Genomic DNA, 27,980 nt, shown 5'->3' with positions numbered 1-27,980 from the left:
CAATAATAAAAGAGAACTCCCAATTGAAAAATGGACAGAGGACCTGAAGAGACATTTCTCCATAGAGGACTTACAAATGGCAAATAGACATATGAAAAAATGCTCAACATCACTAATCATCAGAGAAATGCAAATAAAAACCACAATGAGATATCACCTCACCCCAGTCAGAATGGCTATCATCAACAAGACAAATAGTAACAAGTGTTGGAGAGGCTGTGGAGAAAAAGGAACCCTCATCCACTGTTGGTGGGAATGCAGACTGGTGCAGCCGCTATGGAAGGCAGTGTGGAGGTTCCTCAAAAAATTACGAATAGAATTACCATATGACCCAGCAATCCCTCTCCTGGGTATCTACTCAAAAAATCTGAAAGCATTTCTCTATAGAGACACGTGTGCTCCAATGTTCATTGCAGCTTTGTTTACAGTGGCCAAGACATGGAAACAACCAAAATGTCCTTCGATAGACGAATGGATAAAGAAGTTGTGGTACATATACACAATGGAATACTATTCGGCGTTAAGGAAAGATGATATAGGAACATTTGTGACAATACGGATGGATCTTGAGAGTATAATGCTAAGTGAAATAAGTCAGACAGAAAAAGCAGAGAACCCTATGATTTCACTGATATGTGGTATATAAACCAAAAACAAGACAAACAAATGAGAAACAAAAACTCAGACACAGACAATAGTTTAGTGGTTACCAGAGGGTAAGGGGGGTGGGGGGGTGGGAGATGAGGGTAAAGGGGATCAAATATATGGTGATGGAAGGAGAACTGACTCTGGGTGGTGAACACACAATGGGATTTATAGTTGATGTAATACAGAACTGTACACCTGAAATTATGTAATTTCATTAACAATTGTCACCCCAATAAATAAATTAAAAAAAAAACAATAATAAAAGAGAACAATTATAACAATATACTGTAACAAAAGTTATATGAATGTGGTCTCTCTCTCAAAATATCTTATTGTACTGTCCTCACCGTTCTTCTTGTGATGATGTGAAATGATACAATACGTACATGATGAGAGGAAGTGACATGAATGACATGGGCACTGTGAGGTAGTGTTAGGCTTCTATTGACCTTCCGATAATACAGCTATTAGGTGACTAACAGGCAGGTAGTGTACATGGCACGGGTACGATGGGCAAAGGGATGACTCATGTCCCAGGTGGGACGGAGCGGGATGGTTCGAGATTTCATCATGCTACTCAGAACGGTGAGCAATTTAAAAACCTATGAATTGTTTATTTCTGAAATTTTCCATTTAATATTTTCAGACCGTGGTTGACTGCATATAAGGAGGCACTACTATATACGGAAATGCAGTTTAAATAACCAAATGAACGTGTTATTCATTTATTTTTAAAAATTGACTTTGCTACTGATGTTAAAAGAATGTTATTATTCTGATGTATGACATCTTCTAGATATAACACTTAGAATAATATACTGCCTTTTGAGAAGTTCAAGAAACCTTAAGATCAACCTCGCTATTTCATCATTTATAGAAATGTTCTCTAATTTTCACCTGAGTTATTTATTCGTGTAGGTATGTATGTATGAGTATGCATGTATTTAATATGAAATCTGATGTGAAAGTACAACATGCAAAACAGATACCAGTAGAGCAAAGCTGCCACCACCAAGAAAAATGAGAGATCCACAGGAGAACAAAACAAAATATTGGAGTCGTAGAGGCTTCGATTTGGGAGGGCCTTGATTTCAAGTTCCATCAATCTCTTTTATGATGCCTCCAAAGGTCCACGGCCACTGTTAAACAGCTTAAGTTACCTTAGTCCTCGCCCAGGTCAAGGTGAAATGCAGGTCATAGTTACACTGGTCTATGTGAAACACTAAAATATACGTGGATGGAATAGCTACCATACCTCTTTTTTTGTTGTTATTATCATCAGCATGCCACTTTGGGTGGGGTGAATTTGTTTGTATCTGGTTCCTCTGAGTTACTGGCAGTGTACATCCAACTCTAATGACATCAACAGCCATTAAAATGCCTCACGCTGCACGAGCTCATTCAGAGTGAAAAATTACCAAAAGAACCTTAGTCAAAGTCTAAATACAGAGTGTAGTACTAAATAGTCTTGAAGAGGACCACATCAACCTGATTCCTAAAATCTGATAGTGTCTGTATCTGATTTTACTTTTGCTAACAGGAAAAGGAATGAGGTCGCAGATCAGAAAACTTCAGAAGTAAACTCATTGATATAAAAGCGTAATGCTTCTATACTAACAGGCAATATATATATATATATATATTTTTTTAAAGACTGTATTGGGGAAGGGGAACAGGACTTTATTGGGGAACAGTGTGTCCTTCCAGGACTTTTTTTCCAAGTCAAGTTTTTGTCCTTTCAATCTTAGTTGTGGAGGGTGCCGTTCAGCTCCAGGTCCAGTTGCCATTGCTAGTTGCAGGGAGCACAGCCCACCATCCCTTGTGGGACTTGAGGAATCGAACCGGCAACCTTGTGGTTGAGAGGACGCACTCCAACCAACTGAGCCATCTGGGAGCTCAGCGGCAGCTCAGCTCAAGGTGCCGTGTTCAATCTTAGTTGCAGGGGGCACGGCCCACCATCCCTTGCGGGACTCCAGGAGTTGATCCGGCAACCTTGTGGTTGAAAGCCCACTGGCCCATGTGGGAATCGAACCGGCAGCCTTCGGAGTTAGGAGCATGGAGCTCCAACCGCCTGAGCCACCGGGTCAGCCCCTAAAGGCTTCCATTTTTATCCTAGGTTAGAATTACTCTCCTCCCCCACCCCTTCTCCCACACTTCCCTCTATCTTCCAATAGCACTCTGTACAACATATCACTTTCTGTCTTATTATTACAGTAGGCCACATAGAAATTCTACTGGATTGAAACTGAACTTCTTATTCATAAATAGCAACTTTCACATTTTTTAAAAAGTAGATGAAATACTTAGATGTTGTAGGAATTAAGGACCCATATAATGCAAAAATGGATTTCCTGGTTATACAGCATGAGGGTTTTCAGTTGGGACTCAATGCAATATCCAAGAGTGCACTTTTCACAGAACAGTTGAATTTTTTTTTAAATCCACTACAGCTTCATGAAATAGCTTATCTCACTCCAGCCACATTAGTAACATTTTAATTTAGTCCAAAAATAGTTACTAGAACCTCGTCAGTAAAAGCACTGTGCCAGGCACACAAGAATAGGAAAATAAATCAAGGCTAGATGCTTTCCTAGATATAGAAACTTTGTGCTCTGGTGTCAAGTTCCTCTGCTTATTTAAGGATTTCTCTTCAATTTGCCCCTAAGGGCCTTTAACTTGCCCAGGAAACCACTGTTGTTCCACCACCACATAGCATAACTGGAAGTTGTGCTAATGTAACCCTCTCTAGTTTCTTACTTTCCAATGATTAAAAGATGCATTTGGTGGGGCAGGGGCTGTTGGTTGTCCCCCAGTGATCTATTTCTATACTAACACATGTTTTAGTGGGACACGTGGCTGCAGTGAATAAAAACGACATTTCTCTTGCCAGTTCGGACTCCCACAAAGGATGGTGGGCTGCGCCCCCTGCAACTAGAAACGGCAACTGGACCTGTTGCTGAGCTGTGCCCTCCACAACTAAGACTGAAAGGACAACAACTTGAAGCTGAACGGCACCCTCCACAACTAAGATTGAAAGGACAACAACTTGACTTGGGGAAAAAAAGTCCTGGAAGTACACACTGTTCCCCAATCAAACCCTGTAAAAAAAAAAAAAAAAAAGAATGTTACTTAATTAAAAAAAAAAAACAACAACACACCAAAAACGACATTTCTCAGCTTCCACTACTGCTAAATGTGGTCCTGTGACTAAGTCCTGGTTCACTAGATTTAAGTATCTTGTGGCAGCTTCTGGGAACCCTCCTTAAGAGTCACCTGGTGCCTCGTCTCACCTTTTATTCTTTGTCTCCTCCTCAATCCTGTCGCTTGAACTCAGAGGCTGACTGGGTCCATACTAAGGAATATTAGACCCTAGGGATGGTGGAGGATAAACCAAAAGGAGTTTATCCAAAGATGCCCCAGGCCCTAATCCCTGGAACCTGTGAATATGTTAAAGTCAAAAGGAGATTTGCAGATGTAATTAAGACCACAGATCTTAAAAGAGTAAGAACTATCCAGATACGCACAGTCTAATCATGAGCCCTTAAAAGCAGAGGACTTTGGCTGTCTAGAGTCAGAGAGATGTGTCAGAAGGATAAATCAGAGAGATTCCAAGCTTGAGAAGCATTTGATGTGCCACTGGGCTTTGAGATGTAGGAGCCGTTTGTGCAAGAACCAAAGAGAGGCTTCTAGGAGCGCAGCCCCCAGCTGAGTGCCAGTCAACAAGGACCTCAGTTCTACCATCACAAGGAGCTGGATTCTGTCACCAACGTGGAGCTTGAAAGCAGATCCTTCCAGTCTTGCTAAGAGCCCAGCAGGTCAACAACTTGATTTTGGCCTTGTGAAACCTGGAGCAAAGAAACCAGCTGAGCCTCGCTGGATTTCTGACCTACAGAACTGTGAAATGATGTATTTGTGTTGTTTTAGGCAGTTAAGTCTGTGGTAATTTGTTACAGCAGCTAAAGGAAACTAATACAGACTTCCTGGAGCAGAGGCTCCGCATCAGTCCTTGAAGGCATGCTATGGACTTTTACCTGGAGAAAAATAAAATTCTTTCGTCTGTAAACTATTAGGATTTTCAGTTTTTCAATTATTCACAGTTGACCCTGAATTTTACTGATACACTTGATGAAATCCTTCAAGTGTATCAGTAAAATTCAGGGTCAACTAAAGAGTAACAGTGGGTAAAGTGAAATACTATTTCAAGCTATAAATACTTTTTATAGATGTGTAATGGTAATAGTTAACAGCCTTTAATAAGGTTTATTTTCATTTTTCAGTTGCAACAGAGATTATGTATTGCCTCAAACTTTATAACTTAGGAAATGATTTTAAGAAGCCTAAAACAAATGGTGTAAGATTACATCGCTCCCAGTGTACAGACTGGTCCGGGTTAATGATTACTTACAGAATACAATAAGGTCAATATCTATCAGCAAAATAGGTGCAAATAGTTTCATAAAAAAGAAAAGCTCAATTTCAGGTAAGTACTATATATCACTGTGAAAGAAAAAATATATTTATGGCTTGGGAAAATGTTCAAAATCTTTCAATTATCACAAAATACTCCATTTTGTAATTGCAATAGAAAATACCAGAAAATCTTCACACTGTCCTTTTTCCTTCATAAGGAATTGAAGACTTCCACAAACAAAACTTAAGCTAACCCAAACTTCATTTTAACACGAGACATTTGATTTCTAGATATACATGGAATACCAAATTTGTGTAAAATACTTGATAACTTAGTTACTTTCTTTTGTTGTTCTGGAAAGTTTTATTCACATTTCAGCTATCATCTTTGGATAACCTTATAATTAAAACCTTTTAAAACCTATCGGAAAGTACTTCCAGTTCTCCCTTTATGTGAAGGGTCGTCTATGAAATATCCGTTGTAAAAATATATATATAAACAGCCATTCTCAGTCATGTGTATTTTAGAACTGCTTCAGTTTGATCTCGTAGACCCCACTTTAAGAAAACCCGTATGTGGAGAGAATAGTTTCATAAATAGGAAGACTCAGAAATAGGCAAGAATGAATTCTAAGAGCTAATTAGCAATGAATAAGAAATGAAAATAAAGCCTTTAAAAAATAATCTAAGTCAACGGGAAAAGGTGAACTGACTGCCCCACAAGGCAACTAAGTAGGGACCAGGGTGCCTGTGAGATGCGGAAGAACACGGCAGGGACACGGCGTAGAGACAGCTTCGTTCACACTGGTCTTCTCTTTGTTAATATCATTTAGCGAGGTGAACCAAGGAGTCAGTGACCCATTCAGAAGCAGTTCTTCCCAGAAAAACTGAAGAACTTTCCCTGCTACTTAACGAGCCACAAGACACACCTGAGCTGGGATCAGTGGCACTTCATTGCCTCTTTGAGGAGAGGAATTCCCCTGCAGCTGCTCATTCTGGATACCCTCACGCCAAGTTTTACCCAGCAAATTACCCATAAGGGTCTCCTGACTGTGTGACCCCAGGGATCACTTTAGGGGACAGAACCTAAAGGACGACTACAAACAAATGCTTGTGAAGGGTTCTGAGGCTTGTAAATAATAGTAATAGTCAGTCAGAATCAAGTCTGACATTTTCCCCATGCTCCATATTTGGAGAGAAGGGGTTAGCTAACATTTAAGTGTGCTAAACACTGATCTAAATGGTTCTCATAGTATTACTAATTTATTACTCACAATAACCCTACAAAATAGAAACTATTGTATTATTACCCACATTTTATAGGTGAGGAATTGTACACATGGAAAGTTTAGTAACTTGCCCAAGATGACACAGCTAACGAGAGGCAGAGGTGGGGTCTCCAGTGTGCACTGCTAACCACCATCATACTCCGTCTTTCACACATGCACAGCATTTTCTTTCCAGAGCTATATATGTATATATGTGCATATGTGCTAACAACTTACATGTCCAAATACAAGGCATTATCAATTTTATTGGATAAATTCAATGATATTTTGGAGTCATCATGTTACAGAAATGTATCTCTGAACACAGGTGATACACACATACCCACAAACAGAAAATACTTACAAACTCTCTATACGCTATAGCGTGTTTTTATGAAAACATATACATATATATGAATAGAAAATTATCGGGACTGTTACATACCAAGGCATTAGTCTAAGGATTACTTGAAAGTGGGCACTGTAGTTGTCTTTAAGTTTGTCTATATTTTCTCTAATGAATCTGTATTGCTTTTGCATTTTAACTGAATTATTTTTGCATAACCATTTATTCTACAAATATTTATATGCTAGGCATTGTTATAGATACTTGGGATACATCCATTAACAACACAAAGATCCCTGTCTCTTTGGTGCTTACATGCGAAGAGAAACATGCGAAGAGAAACATAACAGTAGAAGTTCTTGCTTCCCTTTTACCCAATAACCACTTTTATCACTTTCTTGTGTATCTTCCCAGAGTTTTTGCAGGTAAACAAGGACAAATGCAAATATATATCATTTAAACCCATACCGTAATCACGTACTACACATATTACTCCGTGCCTTTCTTTTACACATAAATATCTTGCAGAGCCTTCTGTTGGTGCCCTTACTTCTTCCACAGCTGCACACTGTCCATTGTTTCAGTGTACCATCTTTACTTAAATAAGTCTCTATTGATGGGTACTTGAGTTGTTTCTAACAACTATTTGTTATTATAAAAAAATACTGCCAAAATAAACTTGTACATTGTCATTTTGCACAAATGCAGGCATGACTATTGTATTTGGAATTTGGGTAGATAGTACCACATTGTTCTTCACAGTTGTACCAATTTACACTCCCACAAGCAAAGTTTGAGAGTGTCTGTTTCCACATAACCAAATATAACCACAAAAAGATTTTTCTAATCTGATAGGTGAAGAATGGCATCTCAGTGAAGTTTTAAATTTCATTTTTATTGGAGTGGAAGTAAGCATTTTAAAATATATTTAAGGGCTATTTGATACCCTTTTCTGTAACTTTAAAAATTCTGAAGTTTGTGAATACATCATCTTTGGCCAAATTGGTTACTACCATCAAAGTGTCACAAGCCGCTATGGGCCTGGCTTGAATGCAATTAGGTATTATTTTTTCTCTTTTGAGAAAATGTCAGGAAAGTGAATCGCCAGGATTAGACTCTAAGGATAACAACTGTGTCTTATTAGCTCCACTCAGCCTAGCACAGAGCCGGTTCCACCTTAGGTGTCCAATAAAATGCTTTAAAAAGGCACAAAAAAGATGTTTTCTTTGGAAGTTTACAGCGCAACAGCACCATCAAGGGGAGCTTAAGCTAAAGCAGCCCCCCCCCCCCCATCAAATTTCCTCCAGCCTGATCTCTAAGCCACAGCAAACACATAATCAAGTTCCAGACAGTGCGGCTGCTGTGTAAATGCCACTTCCAAACAATCTCCGAGCTCCACCTTTCACATTTAATGCTGCCCCTCAACCGCTCTTGTACAGAACTTCTGGGGCTGTCACTATCAGTGACCAGTTGGCCAGTCACGCTGCTACAGGATAACAGACATTTTCTCAGCCCAAAGACAAGGCCAACATCAACCAGTGAGTGACCAGCAACACGAGCATGCACAGGACAGGACTCTGCCCATCTACTGTAAGTAAAGACACCATTACTGGAAAGTGGGCATTTCCTTCTGAACGAAAGAAACTGAATACAGGCAGAAGTCAGGGGAGTGAACTTTGATGTCACATGTAAATTAAACAAAGGAAAGAAAAATGCAAAAAGAGCATTTGAATGAATTCAGCTGAATTTTCTATTTTGAGTGGAAATCTAGATATTTATCTTAAGCCTAGAATTTTAGAATGAAAACAGTTGTTCATCTTCCCACTACAATGGGTAATAATTTATGACACTTATTTCAATAGTCTTTTGACCATCTTGTGGCAGGTAGCATCCAAAGATGGTCACAAATGAACAAAGCCTCACAGCATTGATGTCTTTTTGTGTTCCTTTCCTCTTGAATCTGGGCTGGTCCTGTGACCTGCTTTTACCCAGTGAAATGTGGTGAAAGCGATCTTCTAGGAGAGCTGAGCTAGGTCATAAAAAGCCTTACGGTTTCTGTCTCACTTGGATGTTCCCTCTTGGGAGCATCCCTCTTGGGGACTTGTGACAAGATCAAGCCTCATGGGCAGGTCACCCGGAAAAAAATGAGGCGTTCCAGTCATCATGTCAACAGACCTCCCAGCTGACAGCTGGTATCAACTGCCAGCCATGAGACTGGGTCAGACTGGACATCCAACCCAGCTGCTGTCTGACTGAAAGCTTGTGAAAGACCTCATGTGAGTATCGCTCAGCCAAGCTATCAACCCACAGCACTGTGAGAGATAATTGTAAATTGTTGTTTTAAGCCACTCAGTTTTGGGGTGGTTTGTTACGCAGCAATAGACAACCAGAACAAATTTGTTTTATAGTCACACCCAGGCAAGATGAGCAATAAACTTGTAAGATAATTTAGTCCATAACATTCTCATCTTACAACTTTTAAAGATAAGGACCACGAACTCTTACAGGGAATAAATATGATTTACATATTCTGTATATCCCCTTTCTCTTCCAACGCCTGATTACTATGTTCTCAATAAATATTTATTAAATGGAAGCATGAATAATACAAACATAGCTAACTATTGATTATATTGATGGAAGGAAGTGAGGGTATAAGTAATTCAGAAATAGTAGATATTTGAAAGTATGTACAGTGAACTCTGTAATACAGACATACTCACATTCACTCTCTCTTAGAACAGTAGTTCTTAAACTTATCGTAGAGCCCTTTTAGAATCTTAAAAAAATTACTGGGGACCCCAAAGAACTTTTTAATATGTGTATGATACCTATTAACTACAATAGAAATAAAACTGAGAAAAATCTAAAATACTTAATTCACTTAAATGTAATAATGAGCACATTACATGTGAACATTACATAAATAACATTTAATGAAAAACAACTCCTTTCCAAAACAAAACAAAAAGAATGTCTGAAGAGTAGCATTATTTTCTATTTCTACAAATCTTTTTACTCTCTGGCTTACAGAAAACAGATCCTCATTCCTGCTTCTTAAGTCAATCTTGTTTTAGAAGGATCTAAAGAAAATGCAGCCTCATAATATATGTACTTGGAAAAGGTAAGAGCATTTGAATGCCCTGTATGGTATTCTTGATATTATGATAAAACTCAAGTGGTAGTTTCTTAAAGATAAGTTAAAATGTGGAATCAGAAACCGTAATAAAAAACTTTCTGAGTCTGTTGCATTAAGACCCATTAGTCTAATTTGTACTTTCAATGAATCTTTTCACTCATGCCGAATATTGTAACTTCATGCTTTGGTCATTTGAAAGCAATTGGTTTACTGAGTTATACAGAGCTTCCAAATACTGACACATTTCATCATAAACTTTCCAAAAAATGCCACACATTAAAATCTTCATCTATCTCATCACAAAAGTCAGTAATTATTGGGAAGCTATAGAAGTCATGGTGCCAATACAAGGTTTTTTTTTTAAATTCTAATTTTTGCTTTAAGTTCCAATTTTATCACTGACAACCAACACCAGCAGTTGTTTTCTTTGAGGTGACAGGCTCACTTTATTTTCAGGAAAATGTCTGCCAAGTCTAAATTACCACAGGTTGTCACTCATTCCTTCATCTAAAAATGGTACCCATCGAAAAAAGTGCAGCTCACAACTCAATTGTACACATGCTTTTTTTCAAGACAATCACTGTAGTTTAATACACATTGTGTTTTATGTGAACTTCCAGGTTTACCACACAAAATATTAAGGACACTTATTGAAGGTCAAGATTTATTAAAATGAAGTCATTTTTATTGTTTCATCAAGAACTTTCTAAATAAAAGTTTTTTTTCACTGCACGTGTACAGTTGTCAAAATACAGTGACTGCTAGTACAGTTTGGTGCTACTGCCTTGATTTATACAACCAGCAGTTTTACCCCAACTTGGCTTTTATGACACCGTCAGCACAGTGAAAATGGCATATGATGTCTTCTTGTAAAAACAGCTTAAGCCCCATGGAAACTCCGTGGTCTGTGGACCACGTTTACAGAAACTCTGCATTGGTGTGATCCAAGAGAGAGGGCTGGGGAAACTCCATACAGTGGACATTCCACTCATTCATAACCGAGAATTCCGAGGTTAAAGTGGTTGAAGATGTCAACCACAGATGGTTTATCTTTTTCACTATTTAGTATCCATGTCAGGTCTGCCATAAAGAGAAGAACACTTCTAGGCTAATGTCACAACTCGATTCCAATCTCAGCTCCTTGATACTATGAGCAATCTGACCCTGAAAAAGTTTCGTAGTCTCTCTGTGCCTCAGTTTCCTCATGTAAGAAAAGAAAACCTATGTATCTCATATAAGGCTATAATCACAATTAAATAAGACAGCCTCCTTATAACAAAGACTAACATTGTGTGTGACACAGAGTAAGTTCTAAACTGAACTGGATTCTGAACGACTAAGAACCCAAAGTATGGCTAATGCCCACACTGGATGATTGTAGTAACACCGATTTTATTATCTCTCTACAACTTGTGGAGGGACCAAGTCATAACAGATGCTCATAAAAACTTATCCATTTACATAATGCAATTTTGATAGATGAAATGAATTCAGAAATTGCTTTAAAATAATCCACAGTAGGGAGGAAAAGGTGAAGATATAAATGAAGTCAAGTTGGTCATGAATTGATACATTTGTTGAAGTTACATGATGGGAACCTAGCGGTGCATTATAGTATTCTCTTTAAATATGTTTTAAGTTTTACAAATTAAAAAGAAAAAAAATGATCACTCATTCGAAAAGCTTCTAAATGATATGTAAAAGTTTATCAACTGACTCGTTAATTTAACAATGTACAAATTCATAGGTTCAGGAAGTCGCTTTCTGTAGTAGCTTTCCCACAACACATACCACACGCTTTCTTCACCCCTTCCAATCCCTCTCCAATTGAAAACTACTAATCTAAAGTGCCTCTTTAGTCAAACTGAATTTTAAAGTAATTTGAGTATTCCAATCAGCTGACAACTATAATATAAACTGAACAGTTTTCTGAGTAACAAATTAAAATTGGACTAAGGTCAGCGTGCCACATAGCTTCTGTACTAGTTTTTATTTTAATGAATTTTTTTTTTATCACCTTCCTGTGAGAATCAAGTTAGATGAAGTAAGTTTTGTGAGTTTTTCTGCAAGTAGTTGAAAGGGAATTCTATACAACTGAAATCTTACTTAAGCTTTCTTAAGAAAGTTTAGGGAAGGACTGAGAGCCAGACCGATAGAGAAAAGAGCTGCTTTCCTTATCATCCCTAATGAGCAGGGCAACTGCTCATATTTTAAGATACAACGCATGTATCATCTCACTGGTGAAGGCTTCAGTGACACTCAGGTAAGCTGTCTGCATTCTCCCTTGTCATACTCTTTTCAGTGCACTACAAACGGTGTTCAATGGGTATCAGTCCACTGACTGCCAGATTAAAAGCTCTCTGAAGGCAGGGCATGAGAACATCATGTGACTCTCCAATGGCTGCCAATGTTTGACACATGGCAAACACAGAAAATACTTCATAAATGACGAAATGACCCCTAAATACCTACCCTTGTTTTTTTGTTTTTTGTTTTTAAATCACAATCACGTTATAAAATACTCTGTGAAGAAACTCCAGTTACTGGCGTTTCTCAGGTCTATTTAGAATCCCAGTGATTTACTTAAGACTGGGTAAATCTAAATGGGACATTTGGAATGATGTAAAGGTCTTTATCTTATGTACTAAGGTACCATTCTTACATCCACATCAGGTAGGAAATAATGACAGAGTTGTGTACATTTCTGAATCCAAGACTAATGGGTTCATGAAAGTTTATTCATAATATCAGTGTTCTCATGCTTCAATATGATCATCATATCTAAGGAAGGTCAGAAAACAGGTGCATTTTAGGTGGAAAAACAGCACTAACAGGAATGTCACCTCAGGTTTCTATAGTTTTTCTCATCCCGTGGGTCTCAAACCCAGAAGGCCCCTCAGGGGCTCCTATGAAGGGGTACATTTTGTCATCAGTGAATCTCAGCGTTCAGAAAGGTAAGGATGACGTGCCGTCCTTGGGAGAACTGAAAATCTTTACGCATCTCATTCTTCATAGGACTTGACTCTCTCACATGCTTGGAAACGTTGGAAACAACTCACCCAAGCCACGGTGCAGAATGAAAATGTCTTGTACACAAATTATTTGCATGCTTTTAGTTTAAAACCTTACAAGAAGCACTTGACAATGGAAGGTAGAGCAGTGCTATGCATGAAGGACAGATGAAGGTTTAAATCCCAGCATTGTCACTGTCCGGCAAGATGACCTTAGATAAATTACTTCTGTGAGATTTAGTTTCTTTGCTATAGAATGGAAATAATACCCATATCATCAGATAACACGAATAACACTATATAGGGTCCAATAGGTTGCATATGACAGATACGAGCTGTGCAAAAAAAAAAAAAAAAAATGCAGTCTGCATGGCATGCTATTTCCTCCTCACCTATAGCCAGATTTTAACTATTTTAATCCCATTAGAGATTCAGAATTTCATCATTCCTTCAAATACCTACTAAGCCACCATGAATAAAACATGGTGTTGTCTGTCCTCTAACAAAGACTTCTGTCCTTTGATCATTACTAGGTGATTGCTACTCTAAAGACTGTATTCTATCTAAGTGCTTTAGAAACAATAAGTCATTTATGCCTCACAGCAAACCTAAGAGGCTATTCTCATTTTGTAAAGGAGGAAACTGAGGCATATAAAAATAAATGTTAAATGTTCAGAACATTCATTAATATTCATGATAGGGGAGTATTATTTACCTAGCTTTTCAGCAGCTACCTCTTCCCCATTCCCCTTTTCTCTTTCCTCAGGAAGCGTCCTCTCTTCCCTTGTTTGTCCCCATCCCTGGTACATCTGATTCTGCATGGCTTTACATTGGACACGTAATCATTTAAAATCTCTTTACTTTTCTGTTTACTCCCAGTTCTCCGGTGACAAGCCTTGTTTCTTTGTCTTGGTAAAGGTGCTTTTTACAAAGACCAGGAAGCATGTACAATTCATCAGGGAGGAAGCTCCTTTACTAAGTCACAGCATTTCCCTTCTCTGGCCTTACCATTTTATAACATATCAGGCGTCACAATTATGTGAAAGGGGCAAGGCATGAGTGCACCCCTTTTCTCTCTTTGGTTCTGCAAAGAACACCATGCAAGGAGCTGGGAGACTCAATTTCTATGTCTGCTTCCGCAATAGTATTCACTTGGACTGGTCACATAACAACTCTGGGTTTCAGTATTTCCACATGTAAAATGTGCAGACTTGTCTTAGATGTTCTTTAAAGGTCCTTTCAAACCTATAATTTTCATTTGTGTTTAAGACAAAAATATTCTGGTTCTGTCAAAGCCACTCAGAAGAAAGGCTTTCAGGGCTGTGTTAATGACACTGACACCTGAGCAGGAGATTCATTGTGACACATGGACAAAGCAGAGACTAGTGAGGCCATTCAATCCTCTACTTCTTCCAAGATATATAAATCCAATGCATTAGCAAGTGAGATATAAAGCCAAGAGCAGTATCAACTAGCTACCTTAATGACACAGTGACAGGTTTTTCCAAGTGGCAAGAGAAACGCATAACTAGGTAAACACAATTCCCCAGGGGTCTCTCGTGTTGCTTGGAAGCAGAGGCATTTACAGTTTTGTGCTCTACACTGTATTTTCATGGATGTTTGCAGAGTGAACAGATGGGGAAGGCAGAGGTAGTGTGTCCCTCTAGAGCAGAGAGCAGTTTGCTATCAAATAGATTAAAGATGTCGCAATGCAAAACAAAGGTTCGGCTGGTTTGCTTAAAGCCCATGATACATGATTGGGGTTTCTTTCCTAAGCTCAGGGTTCCTCTCCTATAATACAACCCACTGCATATGCAGATCAATTGGCCCTCATCACGTTGCCGCACGGGAATGGGGAACCACACAAGAAAACGATGATACTCTGGCCCTTACTACTGCTGTGAGGAATAAACTGTCCTTTGTCTCCGACCCAGAAATCTTGAGTCTCTACCAGGATCCACAAAACTGTGGCAAACTAAGTTAGCTTGAAGTAGAGCAACACCTCAGATCCTTCACAGCAGTCCACAGCAATGGGGGCTTCATAATGCACAGCTATCTCTGTAGAGTTAGAAATAGTCTATTGGAAACATAAATGTTCGACTGGGAGCTGTCTAAATTTTCTCAATGTAATTTCTTAAGAAAGGTCTAAACTAAAAAGCAAGCCATGTCAGATTTTTTTTTTTTCTGAAAGTTTTAGCTACCTTCAAAGTACCACTGGCTGTAGGAAGTGCAGGAAGCCAGATTTTTAAGGCAAAACATTCCTCCTTCCTTTCTTGGCTCCTGCTATGCCTAGATCAAACAAGGATCAGCAAAGACCAAAGGGAGACTGGAACTTCTTTACTGCCTAGGCATTCAACAAGAACAAGTTAATTCTCTTTTAAAAAATAAATCATGCAAGTTTAATAGAAGTACTTACACTGCAAAGCCAGTTTAAAAGTACTGACACTGCAAAACCATTGCTCACACCTCCTACCAATCTAAAATAAAACATGTGATTATTAAAAACACTTGATTTATATTCAATGACCTGTCTTCATTTAGAGAAATGTTTGGGAAATATAGGCAAACTGATGATCCTTTGGCAAGGAATCAGAATCTACGTAGGAATAGTAATAGAGAAAATTTTTTTTTGATAGGGATGTTATCCAGACTTATTTTCAGATTACAATTATTTCAAAAATGTTATAACACTATAATAGAGAAAATATAGCTACAAAAGACTTTATAAGCCATTATGAGTATTTACTCTTGCAACACTCACATGAAGCAAGTATCATAAATCACTTTAGAGATGGAAAACAGAAATTAAATAACTTACCAAGATTTTGGAAACAGAACTAAACTATTTATTTATTATAACTCTTAATATCAGATAATCCCTTTCCTAAAGAAACAATTTCCTGACTACAATATTAGATAATAATATAAGGTTCAAATTAAATTAAAGTTTAAAAAAGTAAAAGCAACATGACTACAATTTCTAGATACAATGAATTACATCAGTCCCAAATTCAAATGTAAAAAAATCTCAAAGAGGACTTCACAGTGGTAGGCATATAGGAAGTATTCATTGAATTAAGTATTCAGTAAGTATTCATTGAATTAAAAAAACACACACACAAAAACCCTCATAAAACTAACGTCCAGCATTAGATGTAAGACAAATAGTTTCAGGCTAAAAGATACAGTTTGTCCTCCTTTCTGTGTTCATTTTCCAGGAAACTGTCCATACACTATGTACTGCAATTCCTGAACACATCCATACGTTTGTCAACTAGCCAGTATGAGAGGCGAAAAAAGACCTTTTAGACTTTGCTACTATAACTTTAGGTACTTGGCTGTATTGGAAGGAAGTTGAAATGAGGGGTGGGGGACAATCAAAAAGGATTTGGCTATCCTAGATTGCAGAGAACCATCTGTTTCAGAAATCCTCAGGAGTTAGGATCCATGGACCCATGGCAGATGAATTACTCTCGTAAACAATGTTCTGCCAGTCTTGCTATGACAGTGCAGTGGAATGAATATGGGCTCTTAACATGGACAAGCTTGGGATAGCCAATTACAGCTGTGTAACACCAGCTCTCTAATGTATAAACCTCCAGACTTTTACCAGTTTTAAATGTAACAAAAAAGGTGATAGGTATGAATTTATCATTAAATGAACCATATTTTTAACATAAGAAAGTATTTCTCAAATATCATAGCCAAGAGAAATAACCAGGTATGTTACTATATTATATATTTGAATATTTCAGGTTGTGTAACATAAACTTATCCCAACAACAAACAGGCTATTTTTGCTTCTTACTATTCTCTTGTACGTTTTCAGTTCAGTACATTATTTGGTTCAGGAAAAAACTAAATCCATGAAACTTATTTCAGCGGACAGAAGTGAGGCAGCCTGAGGTGGTAGGCTAATACTACTGGAAAGTATTATTAAAAACAAACTGTCTTTCTTTCTTTGATTCCATGGGCCCTTCTAAAAGATATTAGTCTAAAAAATTTTATTCTCAAGAAGTTTGAAAAACCAGAATGTTTTCAACAATGTCTTCATTATTATCAACTTCACAAGCTCAGAGAAGCAGCAGGTATCTGCAAAATGTGGCCAGAGACTAATCAACTTCTGTGAAGTCTCAGAATGGTGGGTTCCAGAACTAAGCTTAAAATCCCAGATGCCAGTCAATCTTCTAAGAATAAGTCAGTGGGTATTTATTAAAAGTCTACTGTGTGCCTACTGGGAGCTACTCTCTGTAAAGGAATGCAAAGAAATATAAGACAAGTCTTTTATCTCCAGTAATTACTACTTTGCTTAAACAACAAGACTTGCAACTTCAGGCCAGGCCAGTGTGTCACAAGGTCAAGACTCTGAAGTTCTCTCTGTCCCACACCCACCTGAGAGAAACCAGGCCGCCACAGCCATATTGTCTAGCAGGTGACTTTCTCCTTTCCTGGCCTTTCCTCCCTGCTCCTGCCCTAGGAACCAGCCCTGGGCCAGAATTGACAGAGACCCAGGGGCTGCTACAAAGAGATGAACAGGGCCAGTTGGGTTGTTTCTCTTTTTAAAGTGAATACGGAAATACGATACAACTGTGCTAGAGCAGTTGGGCCTAAAGTAAAAAGGCCTAGGAGCTAGCTGTGGGGGGGGGGGCAGGGGGGAGCAGGGGCCCGACCACTGCACATTCAAGACAGAACGGGATAGAATGGTGGGAAGCTATGGGAAAAGCCCCATGGAAAGAGGTGATACCAGGAAGTCTCGACTTTCCTCTAGCTCTAGGCCACTTACCCAGACGGGAGTGGAGCTGTGAGCAGCAGGTATGTGCCCAGGAGGAATGGACGACTAAGCGCACAGGGAGGGCCGGGCCCACCCAGAGCATGTCCCTGTGGGCAGAGTCCCTCAGCCTTCGCACGCCTGGCATGTTGGGCTGGATAATTCTTTGTCGTCCTGTGCATTACAGGCCACTTAGCAATATCCCTGGCCTCTAACACTAGGTATCAGTAGCAACCTCCTCCCTTGCGGCAGCAACAACAAAAAACCAAAATCCCTTCCTCTAGACATTCCTAAATGTCCCCTGGGGAATCACCCACAGTGGAGAGCCACTGCTCCAAGGAGGTTGAATTTTAACCTGCTAGCAAAGGGAAGCGGTTTAATGATTTTAAGCATAGGGAGCAATACGATCGGATATGCGTGTGCTTTTCAAAAGGATGCAGCAATGTACAGGTTGGCAGCGGAGGGGCAAACGGGGAGGCAGAAAGGCCAGGCAGACCAGTGATACAGTTTTGGTGACCATCGTGAATATGGGCCCCAACACAGCCATAGCAGAGACAGAAAAGAGGGTCTGAATGCAAGTCACAATGGTGCGTTAGACAGAATTCCTGTGCTCAATTGGATACAGCATTTGAGGGAACGGGAGAAATGGTAAGAATTACTTGTAGGTTTCTGGCTTGGCAATTTAGGTGGCTGTCGGGAGAAGCATTACCTAGTACGGGGAATACAAAAGGAAGAATAGGTTTAAAAACGAGTACAGTCTTAAAAAGAAGTTTGAGGTAAGCGTAGGATACCCAGGCAGTGAGGTTAGGAGTTAGGGTTCAGCTAGTCAATGCTTGTACAGTACACAGTATGTGCCAGGCTCTTTACAAGTATTAACTCACTTAATATTCACCTTACCCATGGAGATAAGACAGCAACTACTGTCGCCCTACCTCACGGATGGGGTACATAGAGAAGTTAAGTAACTTCCCTGAGGATGCACAGCGAGTAAGTCTGGGAGCTGGCATTGCAAACTCGGCGTCTGTGATCTTAGCCACTACACCGTACTGCCTGTCTCTGGACAAAAGAGAAAGATCAGGATCATCAGTGTAGATTTGGATGGTTTCCCATATACAAGTGCGTAGTAGGGGACGTCACAGGCATACATGTCAACTCCTAGGGAAGATGAGCAGAGAAGAAGAAAACACTCTAGGATGAACTACTGCAGAAAGTATCTATTAAGCCCAAGGTGAAGGAGGAGCCAGAGGAAGGAGCTAGAGCGGGGGATGACACAAGAGGCAAGAGGGGGAGTCTTAAGGGCAGGAAGTAATGATCTCTCTGCAACCTGCACAGTCTCTTGCACGGAATGTACTTTTAATAAATATTTTTAATTCAATTAATGACCCTATAATCCCCGATAATTTCACATATCCATTCTTCTAGACTATTCAAAGTTTTTATAGTTGAGCAAAACCCAGATCACGTTTGTGACTTTTCTAAAATACTAGAATACCAAGAGCCCATGGAAGATACATTGTCACTAGATATGAAGTAGCTTAGACACCCTATGAAATCATTCCTTACATTTATGTCCAGCTAAGAAGGTTTTCAAAAGCTTTATTCACATCCTACTTACACAGCAATGAAACATGTTACTCTGTTTTGCATTTTGCTGGAGATCACATGACATATTGGCTCTTCAAAGTTTTGCAACTGATGGATACAAAACTGTGCAGTCTCTTCCCGAAAAGTGGATTTAGAAAATGTGTATGTGAAAGCTGATTACTTCTCACTTGAAGGAGTTACTAGAGCATCTGGTGACTCCTGAGTTGCACTGCTATAACAAATCTTCTGTGTTTGTTACACATTCCTTACCGTACTTTACCATTCTATATCCTAAACACAAACATTTAGCAGAAAATGAGTTTCCTCAAAATACAAAAAAGCTGGGCCCCATTTCTAATTCGAGACAAGTGTTTTCTAAGGGAATAAATCTTGTGTTCTAGGCCCAAATTCAAAACGCTTTCCAAACTTTAATGTGTGTACAAACCATTTGGGGATCTCGTTAAAATGAAGATTCTGATCCAGTGGGTCTGAAGCGGGGCCGACAGTGTGCATTTCTAACAAGCTCCCTCCTGGATGACATACTGGCTGTTCCACTATGGGCCCTGGACCAGAAAGTCTCACCTCATTTGGGAACTTGTTAGAACTGCACGCCCCTCAGTATGACAAACAGAGCACACTAATATCATCTGCTGAAATTGATGACTCTCGAGATTTACATGAAATTGTTTCCTTTAAAATCCATTTACGACTCACTCATTCACATTTTCTTTTTTTGTTATTATTGAATATCAAATCATCTTTCCTCTCTATTGTTTTCATTATCCTAAACTGTGGCTCTGATAATGAAGCCCCTCCACAAGAAGGCCCCACCAGATTCTTTAAGGTTTGTCTCCTGTAATCTCTGTACACGCAAGTCCACAACATGCCAACTGAGTGAGGCTGGTTGTTTTCTAAATATAAACCATGTTCTCTCACCACAGCCCCCCTTGTTTTGTTTTGGTTGATGCTTTCCGCTATCAGGCCAGTCTCCAGTGCTCTCTCTCTACTCACCTTGCCTAATTTCTCAATGAGATGTGATCTCACTATTCTCTGAACCAACAACTCATCCTCACCATTGGAGCTTTCCTTTTTTTCCAACATTTACTGCATTCTGCTGCATATGATATATGTTGGTCCTTGTCATATCTTGGCTACTGAGGGCAGGAATTTTTATAACTAATTTTGACATTCCCTGCTTAACAGAGTTCCTCACATAATGCAAAATAAAACTCCATTAAAATTAAGAAAAGCACTACTCTTTACTGATGATAAGCCTGATCTAAATATCCCCTAATCGCAACTCTAAATTATGTTTCTTTTTTCTCCAAATATGATTATTTTCTATTTTAGTCATCACATAATAGAAAGCTTGGCACAGTACTTTATTTGCATTTTTTTTCTAACTCTTACATCTAGAAATGCATGGTGACCAAGTTTCTAATTTTTAGAAACTAAAGGCTCTTCAGGACACCTGGAAGAATCTGGGATATGAGGAGACACTATGTTTACTTTAAATTATGAAGTTAGTGTTAGTCCAGAGTCAGTCAACTGGATAATCTCTCAAATACAAACTGCCAAAATACTCCAATATAATGTATTAAGACCAGAGGTCTGGTCCTAGTACATTTTATTGGATTATTTTAGTTTAATTTAGCACAAACTATCCTCTGCTACATTCTGAGCATGAATAAACGAAGATAAGTTACTTCTGAGTGATTGCAAAAAATAAGCCCTGGTCAATAAACATCTCTAACTAATGAGCAGAAAGTAAGATTAGAGTTTAAAGTAATATGGAGTTGTGATCACCACCAATGACTACAACACAAAAACTAAAAGTCAAAACCACATTGCCCAAAAAGCAAGAATTAAAGGAAACACTGACTTCGCTAACTTACGTAACAAATGTCCTACTGAAAGCCACCAGGTACAAAACTGAGCATCCTACCTGAATATCCCAAAGTGCCTACATAAGTTAAAAATCCCGGCAAAAGATATTCATTCATCATTAGTTAATTAGCTTTCTTACCCTTAAAGATCATGTCTTTGGCAAAGGGTGAGGAAGACAGAGGGGTTTCTGGTGATATTGTGGCAGGCAGAAAAATGGCTTCTCCCCTTAAAATGTCCACGTCCCAATCCTCTGAACCTGTGACTATGTTACCTTACACGGCAAAGGGACTTTCAGTTTTGATTCACTTAAGGACCTCGATCCTTCAGTTTAGTACCAAGAGATTATGCTGGACCATTTGGGTATGGCCAGGGCAATCACAAGGATTCTCAAAATGGAAGAGAGAACCAGAAGAGGAGGTCAGAGTGATGAGACGTGAGGGAGATTCAACAACCTACTGTTGCTGATTTTGAAAATGGAGGAAGAAGCCAGGAGCCAAGGAATGCAGGCAACTCCTAGCAACTGGAAGTCAAGGAAACAGATAGATTCTCCTCTAGAGACTCCAGAAAGGAATGCAACCCTGCTGACATCTTGATTTTAGCCTAGTGAGACCCGTGTAGAATGGCTAACCTACAGAATTGTATAATAAATTTCTGTTGTTTTAAGTCATTAATTAGTGGCAACAATAGGAAACTAATATGGTAAACTGCTATAGAAAGAATTCTCTAAAACAGATAACTCCTCAAAAGGGTAGCGTGATGCTCTATAAAACACTCAGCAAATGTATTAGGATTTAGTTTGCATTACTGAAAATTATCCCTGCTCCTCTGTAAAAAGCTAACATGCAAAGCTTAAAACTAGATTTATGAAAAGATTGAAAGTAAATACAATTAACTTTGATAGAAAAGTTAGGTTAGAAAAAAAGGAGAACAAGGTGCTTTCAACCCAACAAGAAGGTGATAAAAATTAAGTAGGAAAATTGGCTGTTCCTTGCAGATCACATTTAAAAAGGGACCACCACAGTGTCCTTTTCAATAGTCAGCCAGAAGGCAAAACTGAGGCTCCCGTGGGAAGCTCATATTTACCTGATGATCCTCTGGGCAGCATACTGATGGAGAGAACGAAACTGTGCCGACATATTTGCCAAAGCTGCCAAACAATTTGTGTGAAGGTACTTGTCCTGCCAGAAAAGAGCAAGTTGAAAACATTCATCAAGTTTTCTCTACATGTTAAGCAAGGTTAATTAGAAGCAAATGTAAACTCAATTATCATTGATTTTTGAAAGTTCGGGCCCGTGATCCCTTTTCTCTAATTCCAAAATCGATAAAGCACTGAAAGTTCAAAGATTTTTTCACCACTCATTTGGAAGCAACATCTGGCACAAAAGAGGATGATGCTATTTATGGTCTTCATTAGCTCTACCCTGGTGAGGACTGAACTATTTCACTGCAGCAATATTAATGTTTAATTACAGTGTGCTGCTCCAGAACCTAACGGTTACGTACAGTGTACGCATCTGCACTGTAATTGTCTTTCTAAAATCAAAACATTCTCCATTCTAAAACACATCTGGCTCTGAGAGTTTCAGATAAAAGACTGTGGACATGTATGTATGTTTGCCCCACAGAGGGGAATAACTGAAAACAGCTCAGTAAACTGGACCATTTCTCTGAGCTATGAATTCTCTATACTGGTTCTCTATACCGAAATTTGCTCCCTGGTACTACAAATATAATCCAGTCAAAATTTCCCTTTTACTCTTTAAAATATTCTCTTTCTTCTTTTCTTTCACAACTAAATTCATATTTTCTTGTGTTCATATCTTCTTAGTTTGTGGTTGCTGCTTTTAAAAGGTAAATCAGTTTTATTGGTCTAGCAAAGACTTACATCTTATCTAAATCTGCTCCACTGCTTGTTTTCTATTCCATGTAAAATATCTTTTTTTTTTTAATTTATTTATTGGGGTGACAATTGTTAATGAAATTACATAATTTCAGGTGTACAATTCCGTATTACATCATCAATAAATCCCATTGTGTGTTCACCACCCCCATGTAAAATATCTTTAATCACAAATCTATGAAATGTTAAGAAACAGACACTATGTAAACTACCTCAGGATCATGTAATGCAACGTCTACATGCTGATCTGTACTTTTCTGCTATATTCCATGAGAAGTTACACTCTAAATAATGACATTGCTTTAAACTATAGTCTTAACTGTACTAGATGCATAAAGATAGAAAAATAGCTATGGAATACTTACTCTTGTCCGTGTCATGTTATATTGAATGGTTCTTATTACGACCAATATCAGGAGACTCCCCAGTGAAATTTCAGTTAAAACCCGTTCTGAATACCAAGTAATATTTTTTAATATCTGTAACAGGGAAGAAAAGTTTAAGTAAATATGAATGATTTAGGGAAAAAAGGACTGTCCGTGTCTATAATGTCTAGCCATGGCTCCGCTCCGAAGGTAAGTTAAACAGCATAGAAAGGTGAATTATGAGACTTTCAGTTCAAGATAGCCCAACTGTGACTGATGTGTTTACTTGTCCTTCCTTCTTAAATATGAAAGAAAGAAACTGAAAAAAAAAAAAGCGTCTGGACAACAGAGGAGGATATCATTAGTAGACAAAAAGGAGACACATCTGAAAGAGGTATGGCAGATAAGACAAGACTGACAGAAAAACCAGAAAAAACAATCAGCCTTCAGCAGTTTGAAAGTAACAATAAGAAAACAAAGCAATCTCTTGAAAAGGAGAGCTGCCCCAACAAACACAGAAAACCTCCGCGCTTGTGTTCAGGAGCAGAAAAAAACACAAAGTAAAGATCTTCAAGAAGAGGCCCGCCTGTCTGCCTGTCTGCCTGGCTACTCAGTCGAGCAGGCAGCTCTGGGGCTCACCTGTGGGGCTCGGGGAGCAAGAACTATTTTCTAACTTAAATTGTCACAGTTCCACAGATTTGTAACATGGGTATGAGACGGGTATGAGAGGGATGAGAGAGAGAGAGAGAAATTGGGCAGTGCCGCAGCCAGCTCCGGGCTGCCACAATGAAGGGGGTCAAGTTCAGAAAAGCCAAAAGGCTCGGACTAGAACTCCCCTCAGGTTCTCTACCATTTAGGCCATTTAGGTCACTCCCACTTCCTTTCTCCATTACCCAGGGAGTCAAGGTGCCTCGTTCTTCTATATCCATGCATGAAAATGAAAAGCCTTCTGGGCTGATGCCTGCCTTCTCCACAAAGACAGGCTCCATGCAGAGCACAGAACTCCATCACTCTCAACTGCTGAGGGGGTGGGTGTCTTGAAAGGGAGGTCCCACCTCCTTTCAAAACAAACGAATCTAGACTTTCATTTATAAAAAAGCTGGGAAGCAAGTAGAGGAATTTACTCATCTAAAAGATCTATGTGCTACATGTAATCAAGCCTCTGTTCTAAATACTAACACAAACGAAATACAGGATGAAAGTACATGTTAAATAACACGGTGGTATAATCAGCCAAAGACAAACGTAGGAAATTCCACTAAACAAATAACCCAGTTTCTACAACAAATAAATGGTGCCAAAAGTGGGAAAGGGAGAAACTGTTACAGATTAAAAGGAGTCTTAAGAACGAACTGCAATAAGTGAACTTTGGAAACTGAGTCAAACCAACCAAGTTAAAAAAGACATTTTAAAGATAACTGGAGAAAATGAATTGAGTATTAGTAATCAACAAAATCAAATTTCTGTTGATTTTGTTGGATTAATAATGGTATTATGGTTATGGATATTTTAAATTTCATGCTTGTTAGTGACATACTGATTTACAAATAGTATTACCTGTATATACATAAACAATGGAATAACACATAAAGAACTAATGATGTAATAACATGGGTATATTTCAACAATACTATGTTGACTGAAAGAAGCCAATATAAAAGAGAACACAATGTAATTCAAGGAGAGGCAAAAGCTAATCTATTGGAAGGAAAGTAAGAGTAGTAGTTAACTCTGGTTGACGTAGGGTACTGACCAGGAAAGGGCATCAGGACTCTTCTGTTAGACTAGAAATGCTCCATAACCTGACCTGGGTGGGAATGACACAGGTATATACGTATGTAAAAATCATAAGTTGTACCTTCAAAATTTGTGAAAGTTCTATTTTACACTTTTAAAAAATCATATTGATTTTTCACTCCTTATCAAAAGAGAGATAGGGGCTATTTTAAAAACTGACTAAAGCAGTACAAATATTTTCTCTTTGGTGGTACTTTACTAAATATAAGTATCAAGAAATCTGTATGTTTTGTCCTCTTTCTACAGTGTCAAGATTCCTTAAATTTTAGTGGAAGTGATGATCACACTATGTAAGAAGCAAAAAAAAAGTTGTCATGGAACATCAGAGAAAAGATGACACGAAAGCCCTACTGATGGAGGAAAGAAAATGTTTGTACCTAATTATGAGTGAAACCACTAGCCCCATCTTCCACTAGGCCTCACAGCGAGGAGACTGGGGACTCTGAGAAAATCATCAGCCCAAAGAAAAGGTCTACAGAGAGTAGGACGCTCAGAGAAAGACTATATAATGCAAGTTATAGCAAACAAGTTCTACCCACACACAGACTTCCAATCAACTTTTTAGTGCCTTCCTCCTAAATATACACAGATAAGCAAGGATCACCAGATATTTGAGGAAAGTCTCCAATGTGGACTAAAACAGGAGTCAAAGAAGAAAGCGGAACGGAGAAATTTGCCATCTGTTTTAATGGATTTAGAGGGGATTCTTGGTTCTGCTGAAGTATTAGGAGTTGCATTAGTGGTTCGTACATGAATAAAAAACAGCAAAGATGTGCTATGGAAAGATGACAACGTGTACAAGAAAGGAAATGCAATTATCATGCACTCCATCTGAACATAGAATAACAGCTAACATAATCATAATAATGTAAAAGCTGAATTAAGCAAAAAGCGATAAAAAAGATGAAAGTTGGAAAGAGTCTATGTGCTGGAAAGGGGGCTGGAAATTCAGGGAGAACACAAGATATGCAGGAAGGAGAGCTAATGATTCATCTTCCATTTCCATTTAGAATATCTAAATCTGAAAAATCAAGAAATAACAATATAAGCATTTGTACCATTGACAGAGTTGAAAGCTGGAATTAGGAATAGAGTAGACACAGGGTCTGCTATTTTTCATTAAAACCTAGTGCTTCTGTACAAACTGCCAGTTATAAAAAATGGTCATGGGGATGTAAAGTAAAGCATAGGGAATATAGTCAATAATATTATAATTATGTATGGTGCCAGATGAGTTCTAAACTTAATGTGGTGACCACTTCGTTAAGGTATATAAACGTCTAATCATTATGTTGTTCACCTGAAACTAATAGAATATTGTAAAAAAAAAACCCAAAACCTAGTACTTATACATAAGTTTTAAACTATGTACATATATTACTTGGACACAAAGAAAATACCAAACAGGAAGATAAAATCAGTTTGGTAATGGAACTTACCAACAGAACTAAAATTTAAAGTGTTACACTCTTTTTTAAAATATAAAACAATTGATTTGTCTTCTTCCCTTTGTTCCCTATTCTTTCACTCATTCTGTATACAAGGAGCAAACCTGTTGGACAATTTCTGCCTCAACTAAAAAGTGGAAATGAAATGGAGAAGAAAAATGAACCCAGTGGCAGCAAAAACATGTGCCTCAAATACTAAAGAAACCATTCTGAGAGAGTTCTTAATAGTAGTTAATAGTCATTCAGGAAAAAAATCACCACTTCATAAATCTGAAGACACCATTTCGAATTTAGGTTCTTGTGCAAACAACTACCAGAAGGAAAAGAAGGAAGAAATGCTAAGGCCACAGTAAATCTTAGTGAGGGACATGTCTGTTCTGTAACCGTATAACTTTAATCGAAGTAATAGGAACTTACCACTTCGTGAATGGATCTATTGAAGCCATCATCTTCTGTAAGGATCAACAAAATTATAAGGGCCATATACACATGGTGTGAATTTCTTTCTTCAACATGATACAGAATCTCTAGAATTGGTAAAACCTAGGGAATATAAATTTTAATTTACTACTTCTATTACTTTATTGTAAGACCAATGTCTTAATCTTTTATACTTTTATTATCTACCTTTTGCTTTAACTTCATAGTTACTTTTTCCTCTTTAGAGAAAAACAACACACAAACCAGCCTCGGACTGAAAGCGTTTTCCACATGTATAGCTAGGCTACCAGTAGAGGAAATCATCACCCTCTGTCAAAGTCTGCTGCTACCTAAAGGTTGGGTTTGCAGGGACCATTTCGGCTCCTGGTCAACACTTGACACTGAATAGAGAGGCAGGTCTGCCTCCAGCCTGACGCGTACTTACACACAACCAAGTATTCTTAGAAACACTGTGATGTGTCAAATGTTACCTTCTTAATAGCAAAAATTATAGAATAAAAGAACTGTTAATAACAAAATCAGATCAGCATAGCAAATTTCCTACCCATATTTTCTAATCATAGCTTCAACAAATATTTATTATAGAGAGAAGAAGGACAAAAGGTCAGAGAGAGAAATGAGACATTAAAGTAATCTATGCAAGAAAATTTTAAAACAAACAACCCCCCCCCATCCACCCTCCCACATAAAAACAAAAACTTTTCACTTTTCACTGGTGTATATCATCATATATAGACAACTGTTTCCTGCATCATCTCTATACCAGCATTTTACCATGGAAGAACAGGTGATGTCACAGGCTTCCTGCTTATTGCTATCATTTCCCTTAGGACACATCATTCTCAGAATTGTCTCTGTGCTTATACTCACCCATCATTAAACAAGCCTTCTCTTTACAAGTTTTTACTTACATAAGTTGTACATTGTTACACTCAATTTTGCTATTTAAGCCAATGTTTTCCAAATAT

The 27,980-nt window shown here is 38.4% G+C and overlaps 1 protein-coding gene across 3 annotated transcripts in view; it reads right to left on the bottom strand.

Annotated features, from left to right (window-relative positions):
- DYM (dymeclin) overlaps positions 1-27,980 on the bottom strand; it is a 275,896-nt gene that overhangs the window by 135,422 nt on the left and 112,494 nt on the right. For all 3 annotated transcript variants that reach the window (XM_081078951.1, XM_081078952.1, XM_081078950.1), the window contains exons 11-13: positions 26,989-27,114; positions 23,327-23,440; positions 22,145-22,239 (exon numbers count right to left, since the gene is read on the bottom strand). In XM_081078951.1, coding sequence (XP_080935077.1) covers positions 22,145-22,239; positions 23,327-23,440; positions 26,989-27,114 — 335 coding nt within the window. The remainder of the gene's footprint in view (positions 1-22,144; positions 22,240-23,326; positions 23,441-26,988; positions 27,115-27,980) is intronic.

This window comes from Rhinolophus hipposideros, assembly GCF_964194185.1.
Source record: "Rhinolophus hipposideros genome assembly, chromosome: 17".
NCBI classification, from domain to species: domain Eukaryota; kingdom Metazoa; phylum Chordata; class Mammalia; order Chiroptera; family Rhinolophidae; genus Rhinolophus; species Rhinolophus hipposideros.
The sequence above is the reverse complement of the archived record's forward strand: the minus strand, read 5'-3'. Positions and strand labels throughout refer to the sequence as shown.